The 13,813-nt window shown below is 41.7% G+C and overlaps 1 protein-coding gene across 1 annotated transcript in view; it reads left to right on the top strand.

The window, feature by feature from the left end:
* The window catches only part of GLP1R (glucagon-like peptide 1 receptor), a 56,960-nt gene extending 46,287 nt beyond the window's left edge, over positions 1-10,673 (top strand). The window contains exons 9-12 of the mRNA XM_009696805.1: positions 229-317; positions 4,701-4,839; positions 5,741-5,782; positions 10,484-10,673. Coding sequence (XP_009695107.1) covers positions 229-317; positions 4,701-4,839; positions 5,741-5,782; positions 10,484-10,651 — 438 coding nt within the window. The 3' untranslated portion in view covers positions 10,652-10,673. The remainder of the gene's footprint in view (positions 1-228; positions 318-4,700; positions 4,840-5,740; positions 5,783-10,483) is intronic.
* The last annotated feature ends 3,140 nt before the right edge of the window (positions 10,674-13,813 follow it).

Raw genomic sequence — 13,813 nt, 5'->3', positions numbered from 1 at the left:
AAGCTCCCCTGCTTTGTTTAGCGAACTGCCTGGGTTTTCAAAGGTGACTTGCGCATTCACAGATGTATTTTAGAGCACAATTCCTTAAGGAGTTGAGTTCCATGGCAAATTCTGCAGTTGCAGAGTAGCAGGATGCACAGGGACCTACACAAACAAACCAGGTTTTTTTGATCACTTATGCACATGTGTTTCTTGATGATGATCTAAATCCTTCTTTCATTTCTCCAGGTAAATTTCCTGATCTTTATCAGAGTTATATGCATCATCATCTCCAAACTACAGGCTAATTTGATGTGCAAAACTGACATAAAATGCAGGTATGTCATTTGGTGGTCTGACACTCTTTGTGCCCATCAAAATGGAAGTAGAGAAGGAGGTATGTGAAAGGAGTGGATTGTCAAAGGTGGTTAAGATCACAGGCCTTGAGGAACGCATAGGTGTGGTGTCACACATTGGTATGACTGCTTGCAGAGCCAGTCCCCAGAAAAGCCCCCTGGTGAAGCCAGGGCAGGTGTTACACCTGTGTTATAGATAAACAGAGGGTTTGATCTCAGAGTTTGTCACTTTACAGTCTTCTGTAATACTGGATGAATATTAATTAAGCAGATATTTTTAAAATACTTGCAGTGAATGCAAGTAGTGGATGTTAAAGTCTTTGAATGCATCCAGAGGAGGGCAACTAAGCTAGTGAAAGGACTGGAAGGCATGGCCTGTGAGGAGCAGCTGAGGACTTTGGACTTGTCTAGTTTGGAGAACAGGAGGCTGAGGGGCAACCTCAGAGGAGGGGAAGTGGAGAGGGAGGTGCTGAGCTCTTCTCACTGGTACCCAGTGATAGGATGGGTGAGAATGGTTCAAAGCTGCACCAGGGGAGGTTTAGACTGGACATTAGGAAGCATTGCTTTACCCAGAGGGTGGTCAAACACTGAAACGGGCTTCCTAGAGAGGTGGTCAATGCCCCAAGCCTGTCAATGTTTAAGAGGCATTTGGACAATGCCCTTAACAATGTGCTTTAACTGTTGGTCAGGCACTTGGAGTAGATGATCATTGTAGGTCCCTTCCAACTGAAATATTCTATTCTATCCTATCGTATTCTAATTTGAAAAAAATAATATGAATGATAGAAATAAAAGCTTTCATTTCAATGAAAATCAAGACAGGGATCATTTTGAGTGTTGCTCCTTGTTCTTCTTGACAGTTGTTACTGGGACAAACTTTAAATCATGAATGCATAGAACATTTCAAAAGAGATGTCAGGGTTATTGCAGAAATGTTCAATTTTTATTTTGGAGCCTTCACCTTATTCTTCCTGTTACTTAATCATCTTGCTAAGATTCATCGTCACATCCTTCATTTCTGCATCTTGGAGAATACTTTTGTATTGCAGTCTGAAGAATAATGTAGAAATAACAAGTTAGCTATTGAATTATCCAGTGTGGAGCTACATGCTGTGGTAGCTGGACTGCTGCTGGCCTTTGACTTAGCTAGTCTGAAGTTGGGTATTTCAATGCTGTAGCCTTCCAAGCTAGGCACAGCATGTACGTTGGTGCATTCTCACCAGGGTATAGGGTTACCTTGTATGTTACCTACCTTCCTTACCTCATGTGAAATTTTGGAAATCCCAATGCGTGCTTAGAGCTCAAAGCAGAGAAAAGGACTTGTTTTAATGAGCTGTAGGCTTTGCTTTCATGCCTACTGTTTTTTTTTTTAATATATGTGACCTTTATTTGCCAGGGTAAAATTTGTGGTGGTGGAAGGGGGGATTTTCCAGTTCTGATGGCTTGAAGCCATTTAAAAATCTGACTGTAAATTTACTGCCAAGGGAGAAAGCCCTGGCCCTCATGACTTCTGCAAGCAGCAGGAAGGTTTGATGCAGGTGAGCCATTTCTCAGAGATGCACGTTCATTCATTTCTTCATGGTGCATGTTCAAAAATCTGCTGTGTAAACAGAAGGGCTTTAGCAGAAAAGGATTTACCCAGCAACAGAGCCTTCTTCACTGATGAAGACTATAGTCTTGATGGTCCATCCGGAGGTTGGTGGTTATAACCAGAACTTTGGGGGGAAGTGTTTTAACCAAAAGAGCACTGATGAAGACTATAGTCTTGATGGTCCGTCCAGAGGTTGGTGGTTATAACCAGAAGCTTTGGGGGGAAGTGTTTTAACCAAAAGAATTCAGTTCATTGGTATGCTTCTGATGATAACAAGACCAGTAGTCAGAGATTCCTCTATCAGAATTTTTTCCCCTGCTTCTTTTCTGCCCAAAGACACTAGAAAAGATTTTGGGTGGAGGGAAGCCAGAACTGCTATGTTGGAATGTGTTATTTTAAACAAGGACCACTCTAGGTGCCCTATAAAGTCAGTAGCTTAGGTACATTTCTGTACAGAAAGGAGAAAAGTGTTTTGCTCTTAGGCCAGTCTTTCCTTCGCCTCTCTCCTGTTGCCCGTTCATTTGGCGAAGAGAGAGCTCACTGTTCAGTATGGCAGCAAATCCCTTTTCTCTACGGAAGGACAGGAGTTGTGGAGAAACTTCTCCCCTTGCTCAGGGAAAGGATTTTCTTTAGGGAGGTCTTAATTACCCAGGAAGCCTTTTCATAAGACTTTGCATGGCTTCCTGTTTAAGGCAGAGCACTCCAAGTATCCCACCTGGAATAATTAGCATTCATTAAATAAGCTGGGGGATTGCTGTACACCTACACAACTCCCTTTCTTTACCCAGGCAGTGTCTCCAGAGCCAGTTCAGCATCAGCCTCCCACTTCTACCTCTATCTCAGGCAGGTGGTGGTGGAGCAGAGCCTCCATCACAAGACTTGCTGGTAAGCTGCTCATTTAAACAAGCCCCTGTCCTCTAATGCAATGGTCTACCTAGGTCCACTAGAGATCTGCGTTTCTGCTTACCCATATGTGTAAGCCATTTAATTTCAGTAGTTGCTTTGATTCACCATCCCTTGGTCCTTGTGTATCAAGGACATTGGCAGGCCAGCGGAAGGGCTGACGGGAGCCTTGCAGTTGGTACGTAGTAACCCCATGTAGCAGTACAGGATGGGCACTGGCTAGGGAGAAAGCAACTTTAGAGAAGACCCAGGGATGCTGGAGAGCAACGGGTAGAATATGATTCAGCAGTGTGCCCTTGTGACAGTGCAGGCTGACTGAATCCTGGGCTGCACTGGCAAGAGCATAGCCAGAAGGTCAAGGGAAGTGACCAATCCCCTCCATTCAGCACTTGTGACACTGCTTCTGGTGTCCAGGCTGAGGCTCCCCAGTAAAAGACAGACGTTGTGTCCTGTCCCTCCAACCCCATGGGACTTGCATCAGTTTTGCACCAAGCTACTTCAGGTGCTGGACCAGGTGACATAGAAGGAGGTGCTGAAAACTGGGTTTATTCAGTCTGGAGAACAATAGACTAAGCAAGGATTTAATTGCAGCCTTCAACTGCCTAATGGTAGTTATACAGAAAATGGAGCTGGAGTCCTTTCCCTGTGCACCTCTGAAAAGACAAGGGGCAGAGGTCACAAGTTATAGCAGGAGAAATTCCAATTACATGTTAGAGGTGAAAACAAATTCACAGTGAGAGTGGTCTGACGCTGGAAGAAAGGCCCAGAGGGGCTGTGGAGGACCTTGGAGATACTCAGAACTTGGCTGGACACAGCCGTGAGTAACCTGCTGTGAACTGGAGTTGAACCAGAGACTTCCAGAGGTCCCTTCCAACCTGAATGATTACACGATTCGGAATAGCAGCCAACAGCCCTAGGGCACACAAGATCTACTAAGTACTCACAGCCCTGCTAGTTGGGTGATTTTGTATCTACTGAATTGTCTCAAGACAGGTTGTTGTGAGATGTTGATAGGTTCTGTGGCCCAGGATAGCCCTATAAACTCCCACGTGAGGATCAGGCATCTTTCATTATCCTGTTGGGTGGCTAGCATGTATGTCTATCAAAAGAGAGTTAAGGACCATTCTTGCAAATGTTTTCCTGTGGTTGTATCCCTGAGCATTGCTCTCTCACAGGTGAAAAATGTTTTATTTCAGGTTCGTTTGCCTTTTTTCCTTTGCTAGCTGGGTCTTTGAACTTGCTGTTTAAATCATGCAGTCATCACTCACCTTAAGACAGTTTAACTGCTTTTACAAAGTGTTCTGCAGTTACAGTCAGTTACAAGGTTTGGAAGATTTAATACACCACAGAGGAGGGAAGGAATAGCTAGTACTCCTCCCTTTGCCAAGATATTTTACAAAGATTCCAGTTATTGATAGATTATTTCTTTCAGGCTGTCAAAAAGGTAGGTTTTGATAATCTTTCGCATTTACAGATGGGGAAAAGGATACACAAGAAGACACCTCAGGCACAAGGAAACACATGGCATCCTCCTGAGTTTGGAAGAAGATTTTCTGGGTGAAATACAGCCAGTAGCTGAACAGAGAGCTTTGCTCTCGGCAGGAGGTGGTCTGCAGTCGAGTGGTAGGGGTAGCTGAAACGTGTGGAAACCTACCAAGGTTATTTTGAGGATTATTACCTTTTTTTTTTTTTTCTCTGCAGCCTGTGGAGGAGGACCCTGCGACACAAAGTGATGCAGTGACTTACCAGAGTTGACAGTGTGCCAGAAGCAGAATGCAGAAACAGGGACTCCCAGTGATCCTTGGGATCAACAATGATCTACTCAATGGCATTAGTTGTTTTTTTTTTTTTTTGTTTCTTTGTGATCTTAGGCTGGCCAAGTCTACGTTGACTCTGATCCCGCTGCTGGGGACCCATGAGGTCATCTTTGCCTTTATTACTGATGAGCATGCCAGAGGGATGCTGCGCTTTGTGAAGCTTTTTACTGAACTCTCCTTTGCTTCTTTCCAGGTAGCATTCACACTGAGCCCATGTGTATAACTTATTTCTTAACTCCTGTTTGGGGACCTGCTTTCTCTCTCATTCATTGCGTGTTCCCTGTTCTTTATATTTCTCAGTTTTGCATTGGATATTACAAGATTATGACAGTGGAAGGGAAAGTGTGAGGACTAATTTTTAATAGACAACTTAGATGTTAGTGTCACATACTCTTATTTTCAGTGTCTTAAATTTACCACAGTAAACTGGTATTGCTATCCAAGTATTAATATCTACTTCCTATGGAACACCTCAAGGCAATAATGAAATTGTCTGTGATTTCCTCTAATTGTATAATGACATTGCTCAAAGCAAATTTTGTGCTTTTTCCAGTGGTTTTGATACTCCCTGGAAAATCTGTGCTGTGAGAGGTAGCTGTCTACAGCTGTAACTGCATGTGAGGAGGATGTAGGTTTACTGTGATTTTTATTTAGCTGTTGCCTTAGGTAAGGCCATTTCAAAAGAGTTCCTTTGTCAAAGGGAATCATTATTCTTCTACTTTCCCTGCTCGCCCACTCATTCCCTGTTTATCAAGCACAGAGCTGTATTTAAGATCACTGTGAGTTGTTCACTTACGAAGTGTTTAGAATTGAGACCATGTAAGGAAAAGGAAGGGGAAAAGAATCTTTAGGAAAAAAAATAACGGGTTGAAGAAAACAGTTAACACCTTTTTCTTAAGATTGTGTGCTTTGAGACATAGCTTGGTCAAACCCCTCCTCTGCCATCAGAGCTGACAGGGACCACAGATTGCCTCCATCTTTCAGTCTTATATGGGCCATGCCAGCGTGGAGCCTCTAGCCCTCTGCAAGTTTGTTTGGCCAAGCGAAGGAACTGCTCTGCTCACTGCTCTTCTGGGTTTTTTTGTTGATTTCAGGGGCTGATGGTTGCAATACTCTACTGTTTCATCAATAATGAGGTAAGAGAGACACTAGTTGTTCCAATTTGCCTTATCAGCATTCACTATAGGAAAAGGAAATTGAAAATGGTCTCGAACTGCTAAATTGTCCTTGTTCAGGACTTTTACTTTTTTTACAGACGTTCCTCTCTACAGCTGCACAGGATAACTCCTCAGACAAATGTTGCTGGAAGGAATTCAGGCAGTGTAATTTAGGGCCGCTATTTGTAGACATGAAATCTTGCAAGTTGTCTTGCTTACGATTGTATAGCTTTCACTGGTGGAGCTTTTCTTTTATTAAGAATTATAGCTGCTGCTCTTAATCTGTCTCATAGTGCTGCTTCTTTGCTTGTTTTGGTGAATGTGGGAGTAGAGCCTGTTTTATTCTGAGAACTCAGCCCAGCTGGGTGCTGAGGTTGGAGAGTCCTCTTGGCTAATGCCCATACAATTTGGTTTTGTTTGGTTTCCCTGTGGCCCAGCTACTTGAAGACTTCAAGTCTCTCATTCAAACTGAACTTCATGGAGTGGTGAGGCCTCCCACAGACCCAGAAGAAATGTAGCCAGGGCTTTGAGTTAATTGATTGCAAGTACCATCTTCTATGGCTTGTGCTGACTCCCAGCCCTGTTTGGGGCAAAGAGTATTGTTCTGTTTCAGTACTCTCTCATATCTGTTGAAACTACTGTTTCAGGAATCTCTGATGTTACCCTCTAACTGATGATAATTATTTATTCATTCAGCAGCCAGGTTTACAAGGGAAGCGAACACTACTAATTTGGCAGCACATTATTAAGTTTAATGCACATCAATGTGTTTTACACTCATAGTAAAGCTACTTTTAAACATGTAATTCAAGATGACCTATTAATAGGCCTCATCAAGGAATTGGAATAAATGGAAAAATGTTCTACTTATGTCATTATGGCCAGGCTGGAGTCAACAGAAAAGCAGCAGGCATCCTGAATTAAGCCCTGCAGGAGACTGTTCACTTTTCTAGCTTTTGGGTAAGATTTTGTTTAAGTGAATGTGTTAATTGTACTGCTTACGAAAGCCAGAGGTGGGTAGCAGCAGGCTTTGCTCAGGCATGAATTAGAGCATACTTGTTTCAAATCCCTTGTACAGCTTTACAGGTGTACTTTAATCCTGAAATGCAGCACTGTCTGCTGGTGCATCATCTATTTCTTTTGATTCACTTTGGCCTTTGCTCATACATCCCCTGTACAGCTGCAGCCAGGCCTCTCGTGAGCAATGCCCAATAATTTCCTCCATGCAATACAAAGGCAAAGTTACATCATAGCCCAAACTTTTATTACAAACCCTGAAACAGGTAGGCTTGTTTCATTTGAGGGAACTTACTGTGAATTAGCCTACCTACATTTCTAAGAGGTCCTCCAAATCTCTTGTTGCTATAGTTCTCTTGCCTTTGTAATGTAATTCATAAAATCTAACCACGATGTGCTCGGCTTCACAGAAAGCTCACACTCTGCGATGAATTATTTTGCTTGTTCCATCTCTTGTTAAAAGGCGGCAGAAGGATTTTGTCAAGCCCAGTCATCAGCATCGATAAAACTAATCCATGTAAAGAGTTTGATTAGGTCAAGTCACTTCTATTTCTTTCTTAAACTACATGAGAAATTTTTCCTAAACTGTGAATGAGAAACTGTTTTTCTTCTGACAGACTATATGTGCCCGAAGGCTATGCTTGTTTGCAATATGGTCTACATTTTTATTTTTGTCTGTGACTCATTGACTCATTTTCTTTTTCCTTAACCCTACAGAATGAAAGTTTTTTTGCAAGTCCTGGTGCCAGATCAAGAGTAGAAATAAAGCTAGAAGTGTTACTAATGTCCTTTTCTAGTATCTGCTTATGGAAAAAAACATTAAAATACATTCATATTTCAGTCATATTTCACCTGAGATTCTGGATCATCTGATATTGCTCTGAAGCCAACAGCAGGGTCTCACCAGATTGCCTGTTGTCACCAATGTTCTTTACAAAATGAGCTGGGCTTAAATATGACCAGTTTTTCTGCAGTTAGTGTTGTTTTCTGTAAGAAATATTCTAAACCACAGAGATGCTGCCTCTTTCTACCAGAATTAGTTTAAGCTGCTTCAGGTTTTATTCTCTGTAGTCTTACTTCTCCTTTTTGCTTCTTTCCTATGACAATGGAAATACACTTCACTCTCTTCTACCTTAAAGAATCTGTCCTGACTCCAGGACTCCTGAATTTTTTTAATTACTGCCCAATCTTCCCTTTTTCTTTTAATTTCTTTTCATTCTCTATACAGACTATCCACTGAACTCCTCCACCAGCTCCATTCCATCCCATTTCAGAACTACTTTCCTTTCACTATGATTTGTTGAGATGTTTTTTGCCAAAGTTTAACCTTTTTGTAATCAGATTCCAGATTCATTGCCACACTCTCAACATCCTTGCCCATTAGCTGCATTAAGCTCAATCAGCTGCTGTCTGTGAGAAGCCTTCTCCACCTTTAACCTCCATGACCATCTTTTCCAAGTTCTCATACCTCTTCCCTTTCTCTTTCAAAACACCCTACACAAAAATTTTCCTTCTTCCCCATTCTCATGGGAGCTTTGTTCTTGGTTCCCTTTTCCCTGTATAGCTTATTTCTGGGGAATCTTATCCACACATGGAAGTTACTAGGCTAATTATTTTGCTGAAAGATCTGTAGATCTATTTCTGTGCTCAAGAACTGCCTCTTTACAAAATAAATCTTAACCTATTCCCTCGGTCATACATTCACAGCTTTCTAGGCAAAACTCAATTCAACATGGACAGCAGAGCTGCTCTTTACCCTTTTCCTAACCTCTGAAGAGAAAGCTAATATTCTGTCATTCAGATCCATTCCTATAGTTTTTTGTTCAGGTCTTCCCATTCACTTCATCTCAATCTTGCAGGCTATTTGTATCATAGCTCTAGGATACAGCCTGTCATGCCCAGCCAGATTGAAGAATCAATTTCTCCCTTTGACTGATTCTAAGATACCCATTTCTATTGCTCATTGACTTACTCTGTCAGTAAGTACGTTCACGCTTGCTTTCAGGATCTGCCTGTAAATGTCTACAACTGCTTTTTCCCAGGGCTGCCTATTAAACCAGCTGTTTTCCATGCCCACAGAAGGTGCCAAGTACTGGGGTGGTAATACGGTCAGCTCTTCTCCTGCAGACAGTATGGTTCCTGCATTTTACTGTTTCCTTATCTGTCTTTATCAGGCTGTTCTCCCTCATTCTTCTACGCCAAGCTATACGAGACACCCTCTCTTTTTCTGGTATCTTTGTGCAGCTTTTCACACAGTGACCCACAGTTATCACTGTGAAATACAAGCCTCTATCTCTCAGCATCTTTCCTTCTGTCCCATTTGGTTGTGATACCGGAGGGACAGAGTCCATTGTCAGAAATGCAGAGATGCAGCTGGTTCCCACCAGTGCAAGGGCCGTAACCCAGAGCTGACAGCACTGCTAGAGGTAACCACCACGGGAAGACAATTGGGTGTGCAAGGCTTTATTCCTTTTTTTAGGGCTGCCTCCCAGATTCAGTATTTCACAATGAACAAGCAGAGAAGAAAGACATACAGCAGCTGGTTCCCTAGGAAGTTTCCCTCGGAGTATGAAGGTTTCAGCAGCCTGGGTATGACAACAAGCCTGCGCTGGAACTGCCATCACCCTATTTAGTCTCTTGGTGGTCGGTACTGGACCCTAAAAAGAAACAAAACAGAACTCTCCAGAGAAGGCTTGCTTGAGTGACCCACCTATGGTGAACTCGCTTCCAGGCTGAAGTACACACCATAATGAATTGATAACTGTAGTTGCAGTCCTGCCTTCTTCTAGAGTAAAAAATGTTCAATTTTATGTCCTCTGCCTTATGTGTTAAAAGCTAATGGAGGTTCTTACTTCAGTCAAGTGGCAAGAACTTTGCCCATGGAACAGGAAGATCTAAATTCTGTTCTTGTTTAGCAGTTACAAGACTCTGGGTAAACTTCCAAATGAGTACAGAGGTTACACAGTTTAACCCAGAACTGTGTGTGTATATATATATATATACACACTGTGACTGTATATTTTGTAGTTTTAAAAAAAATGAGATATTGTAATTGCTATTTAAAAGGGGAGGGGGGGAGGTACAGTCTAAAGTGCGCAATTTTTGGTTTTTCAGTTCTGAATAGATCTTCTTTTTTGTATGGAATAAGAAAAACATTCAAAGAACAAAAATAATCCAAGACATAACACTGTTTTAATTAAACCAGAAGTTAAAACAGAACTCTTAAGAATACCTGTGGTGATAGTATTGAGCAGGAAGCCAGTCTTTTCAGTTACTTCATGGGTGATAAGCAAAATCAACTTAATTGTTAATACTGGTAGGGCATAGAGTACATTCAGTATTGCAGCTGAATACAATTTAGAATAAAATAATGAATACAATTTAGAATAAAATAATGAGGGTGAGATTTCCTGGTGCCTAAAAGAGCTTTATTTCTACAAGTAAAAGTGAATTCTGTCATTATTTTAAATATGGAATACCCTACAATGGACTAATGAGGTAATTGGATAATTTGAAGCAATAATATTGCAGGTTTAAAGCACTGCCAGCTTTTCTCAGTAGTATGGCATCTTTGTTTTTTCCCTGCTCTTTTCTAGTGCAGTCATTTAAGGATCTGATTAGTTCTACATTCATTCCTTTTGTTTCCTTCTTTGCTTCTATTAGGTTCAGATGGAGTTTCGGAAAAGCTGGGAGCGCTGGAGATTGGAACATTTGTATGTCCAGAGAGACAGCAGTATGAAACCTCTGAAGTGTCCAGCCAACAGCATCAGTAGTGGAGGCACGGTAGGCAGTAGTGTCTACGCTGCCACTTGTCAGGCTACATTCAGCTAAGATTTCTGCAGGTGAATCAGACTGAGAACAACGAACTGTATAATATACCTAAAAACCCTTAAATACCCAAGCAAGTGGCTTAAGTGTGCCATCTCCAGCAAGAAACTTAAGCATACGCTGCTCGTTGCCTGCAGGCTGTTGGACAAAGGTTTCTAGGGAAAGCAATCTGCTAATGTAATCAACACATCAGAGGAAAAATTGGTCACATCTAAAGTAAGTTAAAAGAGTTTCTTCCTATTTGCACACAAGGCCTCCAGGTGTCCAAAACTTAAGCATAGCATTGATCCAGTCTGAAACCACAGGGTCAATGGCTTATTACTGTTGAGTGGGTGAGCTGAGTGATCGACTGATTAAATTACAAGGATACAGAATATGATTACTGCCAAAAAATACATTTAGACTTTTATGGGGATAAGGTAAGGTGCTATCACAAGGAACTTAGTGGGACACAACTTGCGTTTTAGGGAAGAATCAGTTTTGTAGTAAGAGTTTCCCAAAGCTAAAGTCGAAAATATGCTTACGTGTTTCCTGGGTAGGTGAAGAACAGCATCCTGAAGATCTACCAATACAGCAAGTAGTGTGGTGTACATTTCTGAATGCTCTTTTTAAGCTTCACTTGAAAAAAAAAAAAAAAACACAAACAAAACCAGTATCTGGTAGGGGCCTCTTCTGCTATTAATAGGCATGTGTTACCTCTGTTGACACAGATGGAAACATCCCCTGAATGCACAGCTGGTTTTGTATGGGACTCTGGCTCTCCAGTTGGCACACAGGTGCTAACAGGGACAGGATGACTTGTGCTTCAAAAGGACATTTTCTGTCTAAGCAAACACACAGAGTCAGCTTGTGGCCACAGGTGGTCTTAGCAGACTTCACCTCCTTGGGAAGGATTCAGTAGTTCACAGTGTGGCCACTTGATTGTTTCTCCTCCAGCCTTGTTCATTTTGTTCGGATGGGAGATCCCTGCAGGTGCTGCACTCACAGCAGGGACAGGTGGCTGTGGAGCCAGCTGAAGGCTCAGCATGGGGGACAGGTCCTGGCCTCCATCCGGGGTGGGCTGTCCTCCTCATCCTCCCTGCCATTTAAAAATCACCCCCAAACCACTATCCTAAACTCTTAAGGGCTTTTGTCTGTGTGTTTAAAACCACGAGGGACCTTGCAGTGAAGGCATCTATACTACTAATTACATTACCCTCCCTGATGTTTACAAGACTTGCTGGGGAAAAAGAGGTACCTTTACAAGCAGGATGCAATCCATTGCATCACTTAATAACAAGCTTTACGTATCTTTACTCAGCTGTTATTTGGGCTCCCTTTACAGCAAAAAGGCAAGGTGCCAAAGACTAGCTCCAAAAATATCCCTGTCCATAGACTTCTTGTGATAAGTACCTTCCATGGTGTAGCAGACTACCCAGCGGAGATGAAAACCCCAGTTTTCAAGCTCTCTTTGTACTTGCATTCACAGCCCCCATTTCCAAGAAAGTGGACTGGATATTCTGGGATGTAATTCAGCATCCTTCCTGCCTGAAGCTAGATTGCTTTGCATGGGATTATTTAATCATTGTATTAGAATCCAAATTGCCAACGAGGTGGATTAGCTTTGCAATCATCAGGTTAGAATTGAATTAGAGAGGATGGGTTACCTTTCTCTGCTATAATGCTTGTAATTGAGCTCCAGGGGGGGGAAGTCAGACAAGTTAGTAGAAATCCACCACAGGTCTCAGGCTGGCTTATGTACATTTAGCATGCTGGCTTCTACACGGGCCATTTCCAGGCCTTCCCTTCCCAACATCGGTTGCAGAGCTGGCTTTGGAATGAAGCACCTCAGGTCCTTCTGTAAAATTTAATAACTGGCTTCTATGTTGTGTGACCCATCAATACAATACCTGACCACTACATGTGTGTGTTAACGGCTGTCCTGCAGTTTAATTAGCTTCCTGTACGTAGCGAGTATGCTTGCTGTTTCTATTTAACATCTACCCTTAAGTGCTTTGAATAGGAAAAGACTGATAAAATTAGTCACTGGTAGGTGAAAAGGCAGCATGATGACAGATGGAATTTACAGCTGTATGATAATACACACTGGAGGGAATAACTTCACTCATGTGAAGTGCTGGTTTTCCAGGGCCCTGCTTAGTTGTGTGCAAACCTGGAAAAAAAAGTTTCTGCAACTTGCGCAGCTGTTAGCAAGATGATAGTTTTGCTGTGGCAATAGGAAGTTACAGAAGTGTTTTAACTCACTATAATGCTGGGAAAAGCATACCTAACAAATAGGACAGACATGAGAACAGAGAGTATTTATATGTGTGGTAACAAACCTGTACTTAGTTGCTGTCACAAGATTGCTTCAACAGTTTGACATGCTTTTGAGTTACTAGGCTCTTTTTCGCCCTCGAAGTCACATAAGACCTGAGGGCTTTGGGCCCACAAGAATAGCTCCAGCACCAGATGTCCAACTTACTTACCTTTGTAACTTCTGCCTTCTCAGAATCCAACAGAAAAATAAGATGACAAAGTGAGATCTTAGCCAAGCAGAGGGTTGTGGTGGAATTTTTTTTTTCCCCTCTCTGATTAAGCTCGCACTTCTTCAAACCTTTTTAAATCCCCTCTAAGTACTGAGGGAACAACTCAGTGAAAGTAATTGCCACCAAAGCAGAATTACAGTAATTGTGTATTTTTAGCAAGGCCTAAACACCAATTTCTCCATCATACGTTATCTACTTCAGTAAAACCTTTTACAAGCGTTTGTTGTTATTCATGCCATGTCTACTTCAGAATTTATAATGTGCATTTATTTGAGTAGCATGAAATAAGCAAAAAGTAACACAAAGCACTGGAACAGATGAACTGTATCAATTTTTATTTCTTGTGCCTTTCAGCTTCATGCTCATTTACTGTGGTAACTTGTTTCATGAACCATTAAATAGAAGAATCTTTAAATTCACCTGGACATAATGTAACTAGAGTTTATAGCAATCAAAAACTTTATTTCCGGCATTGCTGCTATAAAGCTTTGTAATTTCATGGATGTTATCTTATATTTAATATTTATTTGCATGTATTTCCTTGTTTGAAAAGACACCTACAGAATCTAACTGTACAAGATGTCAAGTTATCAACTCCCCATAAACACTACACTTATGTTTATTTTTATCCTTGTAA

This window comes from Cariama cristata, unplaced genomic scaffold, assembly GCF_000690535.1.
Source record: "Cariama cristata isolate BGI_N322 unplaced genomic scaffold, ASM69053v1 scaffold4273, whole genome shotgun sequence".
Classification (NCBI taxonomy): Eukaryota; Metazoa; Chordata; class Aves; order Cariamiformes; family Cariamidae; genus Cariama; species Cariama cristata.
Note: the sequence above shows the minus strand (reverse complement) of the source record. Positions and strands in the feature narration are given on the sequence as shown.